General features: G+C 35.9%; 3 protein-coding genes and 1 non-coding gene across 4 annotated transcripts; all 4 read left to right on the top strand.

Moving 5' to 3' along the window:
- Window positions 1–5,302: 5,302 nt before the first annotated feature.
- Window positions 5,303–8,022, top strand: LOC122310624 (transcription factor HHO6-like). Its single transcript, XM_043124697.1, has 5 exons — window positions 5,303–5,780; window positions 6,109–6,338; window positions 6,480–6,855; window positions 7,321–7,397; window positions 7,609–8,022. The coding sequence occupies exons 1-5, from the start codon at window positions 5,567–5,569 to the stop codon at window positions 7,897–7,899; spliced, it is 1,188 nt and encodes a 395-aa protein (XP_042980631.1). The 5' UTR covers window positions 5,303–5,566; the 3' UTR covers window positions 7,900–8,022.
- Window positions 8,023–11,300: 3,278 nt separating this feature from the next.
- On the top strand, window positions 11,301–14,640 carry LOC122310623 (la-related protein 6C). Its single transcript, XM_043124696.1, has 10 exons — window positions 11,301–11,978; window positions 12,454–12,535; window positions 12,637–12,737; window positions 12,821–12,892; window positions 12,973–13,052; window positions 13,174–13,252; window positions 13,353–13,400; window positions 13,491–13,559; window positions 13,680–13,802; window positions 14,038–14,640. Exons 1-10 carry the CDS (start codon window positions 11,661–11,663, stop codon window positions 14,293–14,295), a joined length of 1,230 nt encoding a protein of 409 aa, XP_042980630.1. The 5' UTR covers window positions 11,301–11,660; the 3' UTR covers window positions 14,296–14,640.
- Window positions 14,641–15,486: 846 nt separating this feature from the next.
- TRNAI-AAU lies at window positions 15,487–15,560 on the top strand. The gene has a single exon. It is a non-coding gene; the product is annotated as a tRNA-Ile (tRNA).
- A 2,254-nt stretch (window positions 15,561–17,814) lies between these two features.
- LOC122310622 (peroxidase 10-like) lies at window positions 17,815–20,533 on the top strand. Its single transcript, XM_043124695.1, has 4 exons — window positions 17,815–18,266; window positions 19,054–19,245; window positions 19,358–19,523; window positions 20,025–20,533. Exons 1-4 carry the CDS (start codon window positions 18,021–18,023, stop codon window positions 20,429–20,431), a joined length of 1,011 nt encoding a protein of 336 aa, XP_042980629.1. The 5' UTR covers window positions 17,815–18,020; the 3' UTR covers window positions 20,432–20,533.
- Window positions 20,534–20,787: the final 254 nt, after the last annotated feature.

Below are 20,787 nucleotides of genomic sequence, written 5' to 3'. Positions count from 1 at the left end.
ACGTTTGCTAACTTTCTAGGGTTGCTTCTGTCGTGGTTTATGACCTAAGCTCGATCCATGCATGCATGCCTGTAAAAGTTGCACACAGTAATAGATCATGTAAAAGTACCCATTTCATAAATTTTATATATATATATATATATATATATATATATTATGATAAACAATATTCTTGATCTTATCTGTTACCCAAAGTCCTACAAAAAGAAATAACTGATAGAGATCATGAATTAATATTTGTTCAAAATTAGCGGAAGACGGAATTAATAGGGAGCCCAAGAAGAAGGGATTTTGACGGTATGTACGTGTGAACTGATCACCATTGCATCTTGCATGTTCTCGGCAAAGACGAACCCACTAAATTACCATTTGTTGACCTACTGTATTTTCTCTAGATTTATGTCGGCTCGATCGATCGAGTAGTACTCCTTACTTTTTAAACTCGTGAAGTACAACTTGTTTGTTATTTTTAGTAAATTTCTCCATATTCAATTACACATATTAATGTGAAATATTTTAAGTTATAGTGCATTTAAATGATGATATATAATTTGGCCAAAATGAAAAATATTGACATATAAAATTATTTTCAATATTCTAAATCAATAAATATTAAGGCTGTACAGAAACTAATGAAATCGATCGTCGCTGATACGAATCGGCCACTGGAGACCAGAACCAACCTAAATCGCCAAAAAATTGGTCGATCGACTATAAAAAATTGATGAAATCAACGTGATTCAGTAAATCGTCACACTGACATATATAATATATATTATAAATTTTAAATAAAACGATAAATGAAACGACATCATTTTACATTTATCTTGTAGAAAAAATAAATTAAAATGAAACAACGTCATTTAGTTTAATACACCAAACAACGTCGTTTGGATTTAGGGTTTAATACCCCCTTAGCCCCCCCCCCCCCCCCCCCCCCCCCCCCTCTTCTTCTCTTTATTCATACTCTCTCACGCAACGTTGTTTGCGACCCTCCTCAACTGCACATCTCTCTCTCCTCAGTGAAGTGCCACCAATCTCTCTCTCTCACATTACAACATGAACTCTCTCGGTATTATCTCTCATTGAGCCACCAACAGCACTCCGACAAACTGATTGGCATCAAGTTGAAACCGAGCACATCAATTTTCTCCCCCTTAATCAGCCGATTTTAACTATGTATGAGATTGTTGGTTGCTCATCAGTTCCTACCTAAAACCAAACCAACATTGTCGGTTTTCATCCCTAATAAATATAATCAAAGATAACAAAATTTTATGATAAAATGAAGCAATTATTAATTTTTTTTACCACTAATAACTTGCTGCAAAACCCTGCAACATCTGAGTTAGAGGAGTAGACTTGGGATTAGTTCAATATATCTTGTCACGTTGTTATGAACTAAAGGTGGTGTGTATAATATTATTGTAATGAGAAATACTTTTTGCAGTTGGCAGATGCAGTCGGTGTGCAGTCGGCTGTAAAAAAAAATTAATACAGGACCTACATGAAGAAAAAAATTATTTTATAAATTTTTATAATTCATGTAGGTCCCCCTGAATATAAAAAAAAATTATAATTTTTTTTATTCATTCCGTACAGCCGACTGCACGCCGATTGCATCTGACAATTGTATGTAGCAAAATCCTATTGTAATTAGAGGCGGAAGACTAGCTATAATATTGGCTAAAGAATTTTCAAATCATCTCAGCAATTGGAACCCATTAATGTATATTGTTTGAATTATTTTTCTTGGATTCTTAGAAGTATGGACATATATATGAGAAGCTAGCTAGCTTGGGCCGTCACAAGGTAGTGGTTGGCTTTCACACGGTCAAGCCAACCTGTTTTTCTTCCTCTTTCTGTAGAGTAAATTCCACGATTCCCTTTTGTTTTATCATTTTTTTCTTGAATTACTAACCCAACATGAAAGAGAAAATAAAAAGGAATATTTTTCATAGATTTGACCAAACTTTTTAAAATTGTTTAAAAGATCCTACAGACCTGACCTGACCTGCCTCCAATTCTATGCCATCATTACTTTTATTAGAAAGCAGGATTACAAGAATCTTATACTCTTTGACCCTTCAAAAACAAGAATATTAACCCTTTACCACGCCAAAAACGACACGTAGTCCTTCCCACTCACCTTCTACTTTTCAATACTCGTTAAAATCAAGGGGCATAACCGACGTACAGATTCTTCAAGTACAAGCATCCGACAAGACCAGTGGAGATGCGGGAAACCGGAGTGGATCCAAGCCATACGCCACACGTTTTTGCTGCAATATTATATTGTATTTTTTGATTTTACATAATTTTAGACCAAAAGGCAGATTCTTAATTCTATGGAAGAGAGATGGAATCTAACGGCTGTAAAAGCTTGTCCTTTTTGGCCTTTTTATTCTTCTGAGAGATTTTTTTTTTTTTTTATTAAAAGAGGAGAGAGAGAGAGAGAGAGCATCTTGTCATCTGCTCCTTCTGTCCTCTTTTATAATGCAACCACAGTTGAAATCTCAGGCAATCTCGAAAATGGGGTCCGCAGCCCCCCACAAGATTCCTTATCCCTAAGCTTACCCCAGCTGTTGAAGTTGGCTAGTCCGCACGCAATTAAGGTTGGTGTCTAACACGGTCCAATCACATGTCACACATTGTCTTCCAAAGAAGATACTAATATTTTATTAAAATATATATATATATATATAGTTTACCTTTAAAGGTAGCCAAAGTCTTCAATTATCCAACCACCACAGATCGACCTTATCACCTTTTTCCACATTAGATTCTGATCTTTCATTTTGCTAGTGTTTTTGTACCTTCCATGTGAACTTTCATCTCGTGACAAACACTACAAACCATGTATTTCTCTCCCAAATTTTATCCGAAGATCTGACTTGAAAGTTTTTATTTCACATATTATGTATAGATTAATTTATAAAATTTAAATTTTAAAATTTATTTTTTAAATTTAATTATGTCACTTATATTATATAGAAAATATATAATATAAAAACTTTTAAATAAAACTATTCTTACAACAAAAGATGCCGTCTCATTATGGACGGTCGAGTAAATATGAACCAATAAATTGGGATTTTTGGAATCAACAAAGTAGGCTACGTTTGAATAGTAAAATTATTTTATTTAATTATTTTAAATTCTCACATAAAATATAATAAATAATATAATTTTTTTAAATTTTAAAATAATAATAATATTAAAAAATAATATTTTATTCATTTTTCAATTAAAAATTAAAACTATCTCATTCACTGTCACACCGCACCTAAATTTTTTCTAATCCCACCAAGTACGCCAAGGCATGACCCCTAAGGTCAGAAAGTGACGGTTCCAAAAGCACGGCACCCACAACAATATAGAAGAAGAATCTCAACAACTGTCAATAAAATGAATGGGCATATTAAAATAATAAATAAATAAATAAAAGATATGAGGATAAGGAAAGCTGGTTAAAAAAATACAATATGTACGTGTTGGAATCTGATGAACATATATATATATATAAATAAATATATATATATAGACTGGCCTCAATATTTCGCTTTGGCGGTCTTCTTGTTCACATAAAAAAAATGATTCTTGACTTATCATGATAGACATTGAAACAGTGGTACATGATTTATTTATACACACCCATATTTATGGTTTCCCTTTTTATTTTTTTTACTTTTAATATTAAATTCCTTAGTGCAAAATGGAATTGACCAATATCCAAGGCATTTTCAATGGACTATTTCAAGATTTTTGACACTAAAATCTGTAGGTTTGAGTAATTCAAAAGTTCCTTTGGTGCTTTTGGATTAATGGGTTGGACTTCCCAAGTTCCATCCACTTTTCCCCTCTTTCCTAGAAGGCTTGCTTTTTACAGCATTCACATTGGTTTAGGCATATGCATATGTAAAATCACATCTTTTGAAGATCCAATTTGCCATACAAGCAAAACTTCCACATTGGCTTATGCAAATTTGAGACAAAATAATAATAAAATATTATCATTTTTTTTTTTTTTGCTTTTTTTTAATAGGGTTTGATCTTCAAATATGTAAAATATTTAAGTAAAATATTTTTTAGGGAGTGAATGAGTAAAATATGTAGTAAAATATTTAAAGGTAAAATATGTAGAAAGAGAGTGGGAGGAGAGAAAAAGAATTAATAAAATATGTTTTGGAGAATGAATAGTAGATCTTTAAACATGTAAAGGTACTGTTCATAGCTATGCAAAAATTTGAAGATGCATAATCCAATGTAGATGAATTTAGGCTCATATTATGCAAATATGACTTTGCATATACATATGCATAGACCAATGTAAATGCTCTAAGAGTTCAATGTACACACACTTTCCATAATAATGGTGATGTCATTCTCTTCAATGGTGTCCCCAGATAAATTTAAATTTAAAAGAAAAATGGTTGGCAAGCAACTTTTCAAAAATGATATTTTGGCGAGGAATTTGTAGATATTTTGTTTTTTTTGGGTCAAAGCACGTGAAGCAATTTTGAGACTGGGAATATATTGGTTGGACCGGAATCCTTGCTTTATTTTATTTTGAATAAAACATGATTTTAGATACATATAGCTTAATTACTTTGTGGTGCATAGGATTTCATGAAACTTCATAACTTAGGTACATTTAATGGCCTTTTGTGACTATCCAATGTTATTGTTATTGCTATAGATTTAAAAGGTAAATGCTTACTAATTAAAGAAGTATTTTTTAATAATATTGTGGATTTTTTTATTTTTAAAAAAAAAATAAAGATGATTAAAAATTATATGAAAAAAGAAAAACAGATTGTATTGATTAGGAGGAGAATCTCTCATTTGCTGTAAATGGACTCTTCTGTCAATAATGTATTTAGGCTGTCAATAAATAAATTTTGTTTTTTAAATAAGAATTTGTTTTTAATTGATGCAGGATCTTCTTTTATCTTAAATTAATTAAGTTATAATTTTCCTAAATTGCAATTTGAACAAAAAAAAAAAAAAAGTTATCATATTTTACTTAATATACTGCTCATTTATCACCCACTGTTTGTAACTCACCACTGTTTCCAAAACACCCTTGTGACCAAGAAATTGCCCTAGGAATAAGGCCCACCCCTTCTCGTTAAGAGAATCAACAACGTCCTCAATAAAGGGTAGTTTAGAGATTTCGACAAGTGGAGATTCCGATCCGTCGCCGAGTTGAACCCGCCTGGACGCCGAGTTGGTACCGAGTAGTAGACCGTGGATAAAATACGCGACGACACGTTTGTGACATTATATATACATAAACACCGTCGAAACTCGTGGCCGGACTTATTAACCAAATAGAATCTCCGCGTAAAAATTCCGATTTTCAGTTGTTTCTCCTTTCCCATTACCCACCTCTCTCTCTGTCTCTCTGTCTCTCCGAACACAACCTCTCTCACTCTAAAATCAATTTTCACACCTATATATTAAATACACAGATCCGCAGGGTTTTTCTCTGTATTTTTTTTCTGTCACTCCGTTTTGTAGAATTTATAGATAGAATCAAAGGGGATAGGAAGAAAGATCGCAAATGGGTTCGGTTCCGCCCGAGCTGAGCTTGGATTTTAGGCCGACTTTTGTACCTAAATCAATCAGTGATTTCCTCGGGGAGGTTTCCAGGATTGGGGACGTCTCGGAGAAGGCATCGAAGCTCGAAGATTTCGTGAAAAGATTGGAGGAGGAATTGAGGAAGATCGACGCGTTTAAACGCGAACTTCCTCTCTGCATGACTTTATTGAACGATGGTTGGTTTTGGATTTTCTTTCCTTTATTATGCCATTTTTTTGGAAATAAATTTGGTTTATGGGATGGGCTTGGATTTAAGAGGTTTCGGATATGCAGGCTTCTTCTTATTTATTAATTTTGAAACAACATGACACAATATCGGAGATGGGTTCTTGGGTTTTGATTATTTTCTTTCTGTGGGTATTTGTTTTTATACATAGGAAAATCCTCTGCTGGGAACGGGTTTTTGGATTCCCGACATGGGTTTCAGATTTTGAACATGTTAATCGATAAAGTTACGTTATTTTGACATTTTTCTCTTTTATCCGTGCGCGTGCTTTTTTGTAGCGATTCGAGCTCTGAAGGAGGAGTCAATACAATGCACTGCTCCAAATGAGGCTCAACCACTGTTGGAGGAGTTCATACCACTGAAGAAAGATTGTGATCGAAGTGAAGAAACCAAGAAAGAAAAAGACTACAGGGATAAGAAGAATTGGATGAGCTCATTTCAGCTCTGGAACACTGATGATCATCCCTCTATTGATTGCACGAAACATAACGCCAAATCAGAAACGAAGGTATAAAGAAAAAAGATCACTACTTTATGTCTTCGTAGACCATGAAAATCCATGGGACTTCGCCAAAATTTAATTGCCAATTACGAGACAATCTGATTGAAATACTCCGTGGGAATTGATGTTTTATGTGGTTGTGGGCAGGGGAGCGAGGAAGCAAGTGAATTAGGAAGTGAGGACCCATTCCAGTCTTGTAAAAACAGGGTTGAAGGGGAGGGATTTATGCCATTCAAGGCATATTCAGGTTATCCCGTTGCGAGCAAGGAAGAAAGGGAGGAATTTCCAGTGCATGGGCTTTCGCTTCTCACTCCGGGGATTAAGAATCCGAGGGAAGAATCCAATTCTAACGGTTCGAGAAACGGCTGTAGTAGGTCAGTTTCCTCCTCTGCTCCTACTGCAAATATACGGAGCGTGACACAGCACCAGCAGCAGCAGGCTGCTAGGAAGCAGAGGAGGTGCTGGTCACCGGAGTTGCACAGGCGGTTTGTCAATGCTTTGCAGCAACTTGGAGGTTCACAAGGTTAGAAACTGAAATCAAAATGAAAAAGTTTGAGACGAAAATGTGACAACTAGTAATTTCTTTGTTCTTTTGTATTTTGATGGAATGAGTTTAGAATCACATACATACTTCAATTGAAAATCAATTTTGGTTGGATTTCTATAGTTAACTACTTTTTTGTGCGAAACAATGGAAAAATAGATACCTATTATGTTTGGTTTTTTCCCCCTTCAGCTACTTTTATCTTAAAAAGGGAGATTTGGATATGAAGAGGGAGGCATGGTGTTGTACTTTTCATCCACATGATAAGATATAGATGTAACGTTAGGAAATTGGTTTAGAGGGAAAAGGTGGAAAATAGGGAAATAGTCTTTATTGCATAACATCCATGATTCTGCTGAAAGCCTGGCACTATAATCGATTAATTGCATTATTCTCACTTTTGATGTGAAAGGGTCTAATTTGAACTTTCTGGAAATTTTACAGCGGCCACGCCAAAGCAAATTAGAGAACTGATGCAGGTGGACGGACTCACCAATGATGAAGTTAAGAGTCATTTACAAGTAGGTTACATATCTTTTTCCTTTTTCCCAGGAAAGAATGAGGGATAAATCAAGTGATCTCCATTTGAGAATTTCTGTTTCCATTACCTCTTTTTTCTTTTTCCTACTTTTTTCTTATACCGGATGGCACCATGGAAGTTTGACGCTTTGATTGGAACGTGAATTTTGATGATCAAAATTGATTGAAGGTATTTCTTTCTCATCCTTGCAGAAATACAGACTACATACTCGAAGGCTTCCAGCTAATAATGCATCAGCTGCTCCTACAAATCAATCTGTTGTTGTTTTAGGAGGTTTGTGGATGTCCCAAGATCAGTATGGTGAATCTTCTAAGGCTAGCAGTTCCCAGTCTGGATCTCCCCAAGGTCCCCTACAGTTAACTGGAAACACTGGAGGGACTTCAACCACCGGGGGTGACATCATGGAAGATGATGAAGATGCAAAATCTGAGGGCTATAGCTGGAAAAGTCACATTCCGAAACCTGGAAAAGTCAATGTATAGAGCTCATCCCACCATGAATTTTGCGGATAGGAAGTATATACATGGAGGAGATAATTACTATACAAGAAATATTATACTACATATAAATGAGAAGGATCTTGAATGAGGCTGTTAAATTTTGCAGGATTAGCTTTCCTTCTTTCTCAAAATTTGAGTTTTTTTTTTTTCTTGGTTGCGGGATTGGTACAAGAATTCTACGCAAATCCATGCTTGCATGGAAGAAACAAGGCCATTTCTCCCACATGATAAAAGTCTCTTACTAAGTTAGAACAATATATTTCTTCAGTATGCACTTTTCTTCCATTCCCATGCATTTTTTTTTCTTCCTTTTATCTGCAAATGCCTTTTAATGGATAATAATAGGACAACTCAGTTGTTTCCTTTGATGGGTATTTATCCATTTAGGTGGAAGGGGAGCTAGCTTAGTTGTAAAAGCACTCATTTCACCTCAATTTAGTAGAATCTTTTATTTATTTTTTTCCTTGTGACTTCTGGAAGTTCCTGTTTCGAATCTATTTGAGCTGAGTGAAGATTGGAAAGAACCCTTATAGGTGGAGAAAACCCTATGTTGAGCTACATTTGGTTCGCGGAAAACCTGAGCTAGTTTATCACACCTCTCCACTTCTCAGTAGATGTTTTACAGAAAGTGGACGAACTCTTATCAAGTTCCCCTATCATGTGTGAAGTAGATATTATTTAGGAATTTGTTTTTCAGAAAATACCATACCCAAAACAGGGAGCCTTCAGGCCTCACATTTTTGTTTACAAATTTGTTCACTGTCCCAAAGATCGTCTCCCTTTTGCCTGTCCTGTGGACAGTTTTTAGTGTTTGGTAAAAACCACTTCAATCTGTTGTACTCTTGCCATTGAACTAAAGTTCCTTAAATTTGCTGCATGTTAAAAAAATATCAGAGCCTAATCTTTTGGGAATTATTCTGTCTCCGAACGTTACTATTGTGTTAAAAGGAATGAATGTTTAGGTCGTACAAGAAAACAGGACAAGATCCGGACTTATCTTTGTGATAATATTGGAGGGTTTATCCTTTATGTTTTGTGGTTATCCTCAATCGTCTGGAATGAGGCTTTCTAATATTTAATGAAAAGTGGACAGGTTAGAAGCTGACATTATTCTCCCTAATTTAACTCACCATGATATCATCACGTCGCTTAAAGGGCTGTTTGGGAATCAGATTCCATATGTCAAAATAATAATGAAAGGAGGAGGAGGAGAGGGAGAGGGAGAGGGCCAGTGAAATTATGTAATTGGACCCAAATATGCCATGTTCAGGAAGATGTTCATTGTTAGCAATTTGAGAAATTGATTACCTATGACATGATATGGTTGTGAACCAGCTGACCCAATCATGTGGTCTCCAAACAGAGTCTAATTAAATTGCTCAAAATCCCAGAATTCATCCACTCACCTAACCACAGTCATATCCCACTAAGAAAACATGGTGAGAGTTATTATTTTTATGCGTGTCCACGACAAAACAGTCACTCTCACAAGCAAAATAATAGAGAGAATCTTGTAGACAAGATATAATGAAAGGAGCCCACATTGATAGCTGCACTTTTCTATATGGTATAAAATTGTTTGTCTGGTGAAAAAGATGGAACCAACCTCTCATCTCATCAACTTATATCTCCAAACAGCCTTTTTTCATTTTTTTCTTAATTCTTTTTCGGTTTTGGTAAACTGATTAGATTTCAAATCTGATAAGTATTCTGTTTCTTTAATTGGCAGATAAGATTAGAGAGTTGGAGAATAGAATATATTTATTTAGAAGCTAAGCACATTGGCAGCTCACATGGCCATCTGATAGCAAAATATATGTGCCGTTGGACCCACAAAGAAAAACCATTCCTATTTAAGATTCCTTGAAAGACCAGCCAGAGATAATGATCCCTTTTGATTGGTATGCCATTATTTGAAAATATTCAAATGGAAAACACCACCAAAAAGGACATTTGTACATATCTCTACCAAAGGGACAAATGTCCAATGGAATTTGGTGAATACGCCACCAACATTTTTTTTTTTTTTTATCATCTATTTTTCTCCCGAATTTTATTACCTGAGAAGTCAGAAGATTAAATAAGTCATAGATCCATCAGAGGGAAAATAAAAATAAAAATAAAAATAAAAATAAAGATAATGAAAGAGTTTGACAATTGACATGATGATCTCCAATTGTTGGATTTCCTAAACCAAATTTGCCGTCTCTAACACCATTTGAAATCAATCTAATTTATCACAACTTTTAGTCTCGTGTGGTATTATTGATGTGAAGGCTTTATGTATCCATGGATATGGATACTCATATCAATTATCTCAACTTCACGGACAAATTCAAATTATTTAAGATCATCTCAGTACCCAAATATAATCTTAAGGTATTGTCTGTTTCAACCTAGTTTTCTCGAATTTGATGACAAAATTTAGTCTTACATGATATGATGGGTGAAGGCTTATGTATTTGAATCTTCATGGACGCGGATGCACATGCCCATCATCTAAGGTCATCGGCGTAGTATTACATTAATTATCCTTTTATGCGATTAAAGTCATATCATGGGTCAAATCCATTTTGAGGGAATATTTTACAGTCATATTCAAGTAGAGAGTACTAGCTTTCGGTTCCTCTTTTTGTTAAGGACGTATTTCATATCATCAATTGTTAATATGCAATATATGAGATGGCGGGACAGGATACTTAAGAAAATTCCGATAACTATGTTAGAAAGAAATGGCCTTTATATAAGTATATGATTAAATCACAAATACATTACATTGAGGTGTTATTTATAGAAATAAGAAGATGGTTATAACAATTAGTTTTAGAGTTTATCTTGGAGAATTTTTGAATAAATTGGTAGGATAGCTTTTCTGATAAGAGACATTATCTATTCTTTATATTATTCAATACGTGTCAATAGGTTCAATCTCTGGACTTGCAGATCAGCCCTAGCTCATGAAATCTCAGACTTGGGCTTTTCAATACATGGGCTTGCTGCTTATTCTTCCGAGGACCTAAATATCCCTTCCACCTTCCTTACCCTTTTTTTGTATTGATAGAGATGGGAGAAAAAGGGGCCTTCGAGCTATGAAGGAGGCGTTTAAACCCGATTAAGACAAAGTAAAACTTGCTTAGTGGAATCCAACAAATCCAAAAATAATATGAGAGACATATTCTTGGGCCATATTGACTCCAGCAAGCAGACACTTCCAAGTCTCAGCAAGCTTGGACCGGCAAATATATTTTGGGCTTAAACACTGTATTGGCAATAGTTGGGCCAATCTCAACTTTCGAAATTTCGCACTCCCATTTCCACTTCAATATATATATCACAGACGGCCTCTTATAATCCACAAAGCTCCTAAAAGCTAAAACTTTGAAGATTCTACTTGCCCTGTTTATGAAGGACTCGTTTGAAGGACCGGATTTCCCGTAGAATGGTTTTTCGGAAATGGTGGAGAGGCAAGAGAGAGATAGACAAAGAACGTTGTTGGCAAAATTCCATCCTTAAAAAACCAGTCAAACCCACGAGCAACGGTCATGTGTAAGAAAACCAGTCCCCCCGTTGAAACATAGATGCCCGTATTTTGGGCGCGAAACGGGACTCCATGGAACAAATATGGAGAGTTACTAAACTTCAGGTGGGAGAGACACACAAACACAGAGGGATAAAAATAATAAATAAAAAACTGAGATTCAAAGACAAATCTCAGGTAGGAGAACCCCGCGGAAAGAACAAAAATGGCACAAGCACAACCTGAGGAGAAAATCCAAGACAGTACCCAAGAAAAGTACATGAAAGAAACAAAAGACACTGCAGCTTTCAAATTCAATGCCCACGCACCTGAATTTGTCCCAAGATCACACTGCACTCAGATGCCCGTTTCGGGTTATTTCTATCCATGCTTTAACTTTCTTGGTGGGACTGGTACTGGATCTGAGTGGTTCATTGTTGGTGATCAAGAGCCTGCATATTTGATTTCCAACACGAATGTCGCACCACCCGATCGCTCCAAGAACATTCTCACGGATGATCTTAAGCAGAAGATCATCAAACAGGTGATAATTGGTAGCGATGATCATGATCTTGGCTTTCTTGCAGTCCTATGGATTCAATATATGAGATTGTTTGGTTCCTTGCGTTTATGAGTATTGGCTAAGTTATCCGATGCGTATTTTAAATATGAATGCTTGTTCATCAACACATTTCCTTGATATCTTGGCAGCATCCATTAAAACCTGGGTTTCTCAATTTACATCGACGCACGTCTCATCAACTCCTTGGTTTCTCTGCATATTTTCTCTTTCCCTTTCTCATTCTTACTCCTTAATTTCAGTACCAGAATGTTGATTACTACTTTGCCTGTCATTGAATCATCCAAACTGAAGCATCTTCTGGCATAATCACCTTCTCTTTTTACATGTCACGGTTCTTGTTGGAACAATGATCATTAATGGGTCAATTTAGAGCAAGCTTCTGTTCTACATTTTCTCAGATTTTTGAATCTGAGTGTGGTTTCTCCACATATGGCAGGTAGAATATCAGCTGAGCAACATGAGTCTGATTGCAAATGAATCTTTGGTGAAACACGTAAATAAAGATCCCGAAGGTTATGGTAAGGATAACGGAAGAGCAGTACTCTTTGCAGTCAATACTATTATTAGAGATTTAATTTTAAAAAAAGATAGTCATTCTTGCTTCTTGTCTTTGAAACAGTTCCGATATCTGTTATTGCTTCGGCAAAAAAGATCAAGTCCCTTGTTAGCAATAATCCTAACCCTGTACTTGCCCAAGCACTGCGGTCCTCTTCAAGGCTTGTATGTCTTTTGGCCAACTTTAGCATTTTATCTCTTTTTCTTCAATCTATTATTTATAAAAAATACTCTTGAAATCTTGAAAGGTGGTGAGTGATGACGGCAAGAAGGTTAGACGGAAAGATCCTTTCACTGAGAAAGAAAAAGAGGAGTTGCAGGTAATTAAGAACTGTACATGAGACTTCCACTATCACAGTGGTTAGAAAGTTCTTCTTGTAATGGCTGTTTCCTCTTGCAGGCTCGTATTGTTGTTGCAGAGAACTTGCCCGAAGATCACTCTCATCAAAACCTTGAGAAAATATTTGGTGTGGTTGGAAGGTCGGGCCTCTTTAAGTACTTAATAATAATCTAATATCTTGATCTTTTGGTCCTTTTACATGAGAGAACAAGGTGTTTGTTGCTTTATTTAATTACTGATCTAGTTGCTGTCACGGAGCAGTGTGAAATCAATTCGAATATGCCATCCCCAGGAACCCAATTCATCTCGCTCCAAAAGCGATTTTCTAGTTAGTAACAAGGTATGTAGAGATTGAATGAATTAGACCATTTTGTCATCAAAACCAGAACTTCCCCAGGATTTTCTCTTACATTAAATCTCCCACTTCATTTTCTCTTCAGCTCCATGCACTTGTGGAATATGAGTCTACAGAGATAGCTGAAAAAGCGGTACGTAAAAACCATGAAGATACTTGATATGTTGTAAACTTCCTTGGCAACAACATAATTAATGAATTAATAGCTCGTCAACTTCACCAGGTTGAGAAATTGAATGATGAAAGGAACTGGAGAAAAGGATTCCGAGTAAGGTTGCTGCTTAGACGCTCGGTATGTCGTGTTGATAAATTAAACCCAGTTTTAATTTCCTTGAAGCTAATTCTGGCTTTTTTTTTTTACTAAGCTCCTGTTTTGAACGTATTCTTATAATTCTATTGCGATGGTTTCCAGCCAAAATCTGTTCTAAAGAACAGAAAGACAGAGTTTGATGGCATCTTAGACGAGGACGAGACACCTGAATCCCCCGGAGATTCCTGTCAGCCAAACAACATAGAATCTGTCTTAGAGAGCAATGTAAGTGTCCTTTGCTTGGATAACTAATCATGACTTACAGAATCCTAGGGCAGAAAAAAGGAACTATTTTTTTGGCATGTATGCTTACCATATGCAGCAAATGCATCTAACAGCTAGAATTCAAAAATCTTCTGCATGCAAATTAGCTTTTTCAAAACTTTTCTTGCACAGCAAGGAAAGTAAAAAAGAAAAGTGATGTTTGATCACTAAAAAGAATGTAACAATTAATTGGTAGGCTGAGGAAAATGCAGTGGGATCAAAGAAATTAGGATGGGGTCGAGGACGTGGAAAATCCAGAGGGCGTGGCCAAAGCTGCCATAGTGGAGGACGTGGGGTGCATGCCCCATCTCCACAATCGAACAGCGTCATTCAGGCCGAAACATCAGCCAAACAGGCCGCTTCCAAGGGACCAAGAATGCCGGACGGGACGAAGGGTTTCACTATTGGACGAGGCAAGCCGTTGACTACTCCAGCAACAGCCGCTTCACCTTGATTTAATTGGGTGCTACTCTGATTTTGTTTTGGTTTGTTTTATTTTTGTTTTATTTTTGCTATGTTATGGTTACTAAGGTGAATTCATGAGTAGCCTATATTATGTGGATTTTATTATTATTATTATTACTAATCATGGCAACTTTACTAATTAGTTAAAAAAAAAAATGTATAGCATTGTATGCCATGTTCTAGCGCATGAATGATTCTAGGTTTTTTGTCACAAATTTTTGTAAGCTTGCCATTTTGTCAGAGCATGGTATCTTCCATTGGGATTCAGCTCTATCTGTTATTTGTAGATTTGTTCACATTAATAATACAATTGACGACGGGTATTACAATATTACATTCTCTCTCTCTCTCTCTCTCTCATTTTATGATTTAAATGCTATTAGGTAATCAAGTCATTGTAATAAGTATTAGGATTGATTTTTTTTTAATCAAATCTGAATGCATATACAATAAAAAATACGGGCTGAAAATTGGATCATTCCATCCGGCCGCAACCGGGTTGAGTGCGGTTATGAAATCCAGGTACCATGTTTTGGGTTTTATTTAAAAAATTGATTTTAGTATAAAAATGACGCGATTTCAAGCTGATGGTTAAAATTATTTTAAAAATTAAAAGTAATGCTAAATATAATTATGGATTGTAAGTATTCCAAATTTTCTTAAAAAATAGTAAGGGATGCTATTAAAAATTTAAAACTTTATGTGAATTTTATATCTACTCACTTTTTTTAAAAGAATATGCACTTTATAACTGCAAATATTACTTATGAAAAAAAAAACATAATTAATTAACAGGGCACAAACTTGACCGTCCAATTAATAATACAATTGAGCACAAACTTGGCTCAATGGATATCACTGTTGGGAGTTGGACAATGTTTTTCTCCGACTGATCTATGATCAAACTGTCGCGTGTCTCTAAAACATGAAACGAACACATTATTTTTTTCTAATTAAACGGTATTAATCCATCCTTGACTTCTTTTCCTTTAAGAACTAAAAACTGTGATCTCTAACACAATTAAAATTCTATTGAAAAATATGTCTCTCTTGCTTATTTAAAAAAATACATGATAATTAAAAAAACTGGATTAAAGAAGTATTGGAGCATGTACTTCAGTAGAGTATACCTATTGTATAATTGTACCAAATATGTCATTGTCGGAGAACAGAAACAACAGGCCTATTAGCTCAGTCGGTTAGAGCGTCGTGCTAATAACGCGAAGGTCGCAGGTTCGAGACCTGCATGGGCCAATGCCCCTTTTTTATTTTTTATTTATAACTTTTTCGGCTTTAAACTCAGCGGATAGTCTTCCGTTCTTTTCTTGTTTTATGATAACCACGCCCACCAATTATGCATGACCAAATGCATGAAAGAATGGCTCCTCCAAAAGGGGGAGTAACCCATTCCCATGTCGTTATAAGTTTCTTGTACTTGTTATCATAAATTTCTCTGACTAATTTTCTGGTGGAAACCGGCTTAACTTTACATGGATATATATCTCTGAAAATATGTCTGAGTGCGCAGTGCTTGTGTAAAACTGCCACAAAATCACACTAGGCATTTGGGTATTAAGAGTATTTCAAGTATTTTCAACACTTTTCATTACTATTTATTATTTTATTATTACTTTATACCTATTTTTACAACTATTTCTTATTTTTTACCTACTTTATATTACTATTTATTATTTTATTATTATTTTTTACATACTTTTTATTACTATTCACAACTCTCCTCAACACTTCTCAACATCCAAATCCCGATAATCTCTTTCTTTTGTTAACTTATATATCCACATGATTCCGTTCTGCTTTAGCAATCCCCCAAGTCATTCCTCACTTGGATGCAGACCATCGAATCACCTCCAATGTATATATAATTAGATGCCATTGACAGGAAAGGTAAGAATTTCTTTTGCTTTTAATTTTTTATCTCTTACCATCAAGTAATGCCCAAAATATATTTTGTAGTGAAGTCATGAACTTTACTGTTATTTTTCTGAATTAACTACATACAAAGTTCAATCGCTTTTGTGGTATGCAAAGTGGTGGTGGAAATTTCTTTTGTTAGCCTTACTCATCAAGACACTTGTACTTCCACTGGCATGATTTGATAAATATTGGAATGAATTTACTGTTTTTTATCTTTTAAAATTTGACTAGCGTTGAATTGATTGCAACTTTTTTTGTGAGATCCTAGTCACATTTGTGGATTTTAGCATGCATGTGAAATTTTTATACAATATATTTGCTCACGTGTATGAGTTCTTGTGGAATACTTCTCTGTCCTCTCTTTATTTGTCAAATAAAAGTCTACTGCAACAGATAATTTTGGAAGCATTTGCACTTACGATAAAAAGACCAAGATATTCAACCAGATTTTGGAGATTAAGGTGTTAACATTGGTGCTCTCCTATTTCTTTCATAATAGTTCAAGGTATGTTAACTTGAATATTAAGAACTCTAACTGAATCACTGATATTGCACATCACGTTGGTTTGCGACTAGTATATATTTAAGTATATTAGAAAATGGCCCGTGGCTTCAAGATCAATCGAGGGACTCCAGTTTTTTAGATATTCGTTCAATAAGTTCATGATCAAACAGAAATATCACAAAAACCACATTGCTGATATTGATCTCTTCCTTGATGATTATTGGAACTGGCCATTTCATGGTAGTGAACAACTGTTCCGCTGCAGTGAAATAGTGAGGGCCATAGAAGCCAACTAGTAAGAGAGTAAGTGGGAAGAGATGTGTGCTTATGGACATAATTGCTGGCTGAAGGGTTTCAGTTGAATATGGATTCAGATATCCACACTTCTTTATTTATTAAGTAGGGACTTTTAGATTAAACATCCAGCAAATATTTTTTGGATCGTGAGCTGCTAATACACTTAAAATCAATCGGTGTTATGAAGACTCCCTTAAATCTTTTATCACATTCGACATCACATCTCCTAACCTTATTTAGTGCAGTTGCAATGAGCGGTATTGTGAACACACCCTGACAGTATGAAATCCAACCCAGACAGTAGCTGCTTGACAATGGACTAGATATGGTACGCATCATCCACTAGGAATCCAAACCATTGTTAGACCAATCTCTTGTTGCTGAAAGACCAAGGAACATCAATATTGATGCTGCTCATTCTATATCTTTCTCATATTATGCAAAGGATGTTTCAATCCCCTTCTCAAAAATGCGAATTAGTTGATTGATTAGGTCATGTTAGAGATATAGACATCTTCAGTTAAAGTTCTAGTAGTGTCAATTAACATCTCCATGGATTATCACATGGGAAATAATTACTAGCCTTCAATGAATCAATTCGGTTCAAATGCGCATGGCTTGACTTTTATAATCGTTTAAAGCAAGGTAATATGTATTGGAGGGTAATCTCCCATAGCTTGAGTCCTTGTTTCGTTTGTAGTGTTAGGAACAATCAATTAATTATCAGAGCACACAGAAAGCAATAAAAGGTACTTGATAATTTCATTGAAATCTTACCGCTTCTAAATTAGTACAATATCTTAGTGGTAAATGTGGCCACTAGTAATAAGTAACAACTCTAGTGGTAAACCCACTTAAGTTTAACCAATCAAGTTCCTTCAGTTCTCCATTTTCTTGCATATAAATCACTACTAAGCTCCCACACCATATGTTAACAGAATTAGCATTTCACAGCAAATAGATCGTACTCACAAGCTATGGGTCAAAAACACTTCCTCTGCCTCTCTTTTACTCTGTGTTTCATTGTGTCCTTGTCTCCCCTCATTTACTCGCATCCCCCAATTTACAATTTCCCCGTTGGCCAACTCAATCAAAATTTCTATGCTAGTTCATGCCCCTTCTTGTTGAACATTGTTAGGTACAGAGTTTGGTCAGCTCTAAGAGATGACAGCAGGATGGCAGCATCTCTCCTTCGGCTGCACTTTCACGATTGTATTGTTAATGTAATTATTCTTTTCTAAAACCTCTTATCTCTTGCTTTCTGACATCCTTGAATCTTCCAAACTATTGGAAAATATACAAATGCATAAAGACACGTTTCTTTGCAAAAACATTTTGTAAAGAGCAACTTATACAACAATTATATTGGTTACTAGTTTTCTCGTGCATCTGTGATGTCTTGTAAGGTTTCCAATAAGAAAACAACAGAAAATTAGGCAGATATTTAATTATCATAAGTTTCTTTCCCTTTACATTTAAGTACTTTGCTCAGTGTTTCAGGCATGACATGACATGAATATAGGCAACTGTGGTCTTGGAAATGTTTCGGATGGGGATGGATTTGAGGGTTGAGGAGAGTTGTGAATAGTAGTAAAAAGTAGGGGAAAAGTAATAATAAAGCAATGAATAGTAATAAAAAGTAGATAAAGAGTAATGAATAGTAGTAAAAATAGGTAAAAAGTAATAATAAAGTAATTAATAGTAATGAGAAATGTTGAGAGTTTGCAGGGGTTTTAAACAGCTAGATATTTGGAAAGTTCAGTGCACCTGCAAAAGCATATGATATGGCCAGTTGGCCTTGGGCCGACCATTTTTCTTCCCATACGGGTTTTACTGAAAATAAGGATCTTGCCCTGCGCGCACCCCCGAGCCCCACCCCCCGCCACCCCAACCCCCCCCCCCCCCCCCCCCCCCCCCCCGTATTAAACATTATTTCTTATGTTTACATCACCTATGACTTTTATGGAGCAGCTAAGTTGCTTATTACAAGTGTGTGATTGGTTGGGGTAGGGATGTGATGCCTCGGTACTTCTTGATGACAAGGAAGATTTCACGGGTGAAAAGAACTCTCCTGCCAATCACAATTCACTTAGAGGTTTTGAAGTCATCGATAGCATAAAGGAAGATCTTGAAAGATTTTGCCCGTCAACTGTTTCTTGTGCAGATATATTGACTCTCGCGGCAAGAGATGCAGTTGTTTTGGTATTTGTTACACTTTTATACGAAATCTCAGATAAATCTGCAATTAAACTCCTCTCCAACTTCTTGTTTTGGTTTCTATATACTATCTTTTTTCTTGCAACTTTTTAATTAGGTTGGAGGGACTGATTGGCCTGTTCCATTAGGCCGACGCGATGCAACAACAGCAAGTCAGTCGGCAGTTCTTGAGCAAATACCGTCACCTTTCGACTCTCTACAGAATAACATTGCCAAGTTCGCATCAAAAGGTCTTGACTTGAAGGATGTTGTAGTCCTCTCAGGTTTTTGTTCTTGCCCAGATTCTCTACTTATAACTAACAAATTTATACTCTAGGAAGTTGTTTGAAGTACGTAAGTCCCATTCTTGACCCAGTGCTGTCACCATTATGGTAAACTTCATTCAGTGAATCATATTATCCCTTTGATATGGTAGAGTTATTTTTGAAAGCCATAAAAAGAAACTGGACCTGCCGAGTTTCCATGCATGGGATATTCCAAGCAAAAGCTAGTGCCCTTACTTCTTGTATTTTTGTGATGAATAGATCAATTTGCAAGCCTTTTTTTTTTTACACACCAATCATACCGTTGATGTCAAAGCTGGCGTGGAAGCTTACTACATCAGCTTACGTGAAAATTATTAGTAGTGTGACTTCTTTCTAAATGTAATGGATCCTATTGTAAGTGGTATGTTGCACACTAGAATTGTAAATACCAGACTTGTAAATGGTATAACCCTTTTTTGACGTTGAGGGATTTAGTTCTAGTCCTGTGATACATTACAGGAGGACACACCTTAGGCTTTGCCAATTGCCTCATCATCAAGGGGAGGATCTTTGACTTCAAAGGCACTGGCAAGCCTGATCCTACACTCGAATCTTCGTTCCTTGCGTACCTGCAAAGTATTTGCCCCAATGGAGACACAGCAAACAGCAACTTTGCTCCTCTCGACTCAAGTCCTGCCAGTTTTGACAATTCATATTTTACAAACCTCAGGAACAACGCAGGTCTTCTTGAATCTGACCGAGCATTAATGGGGAACCCACAAACTGCTGCATTGGTTGAAAGTTATAGCATAAACCCGAGTCGTTTTTCCAATGATTTTGCAGCATCAATGTATAAGCTCGGTAATGTTGGGGTACTCACAGGGGAAAATGGGGAAATTCGGAGGAAATGCAGGTCTGTGAATTAAGATGGTGCCTGTAATGTTATTTACTGCATGTATGGAACTAATTCTACGGTGTAGTCAAGGTAAGTAAAGGCTATCGCGTAATAAAATTGTTTAGTTAGCTTACATCTCCCGAGTGCTGCTGAATATAGATTAAAATGGCTCACGATTTCTCCATTTGGTTGATGAACTAATTCAAGTGCAAAATGGCCATTTGAGTCGTACGAGGATTTCATCCTGTAAATATAGCAAGAAGCATGCCTGCCTGCCTGCATGTATGTGAGCATCTCACTTTTCGTATGCAGAACGCTCCAAAAGCGAAAGCATCGATTCTCACGTGAATGTCTCCGTATGTGCCGATGATTGCACTATCTATCCCA

Source organism: Carya illinoinensis, chromosome 5 (assembly GCF_018687715.1).
Source record: "Carya illinoinensis cultivar Pawnee chromosome 5, C.illinoinensisPawnee_v1, whole genome shotgun sequence".
Classification (NCBI taxonomy): domain Eukaryota; kingdom Viridiplantae; phylum Streptophyta; class Magnoliopsida; order Fagales; family Juglandaceae; genus Carya; species Carya illinoinensis.
This window is presented reverse-complemented; position numbering and strand designations above follow the sequence as displayed.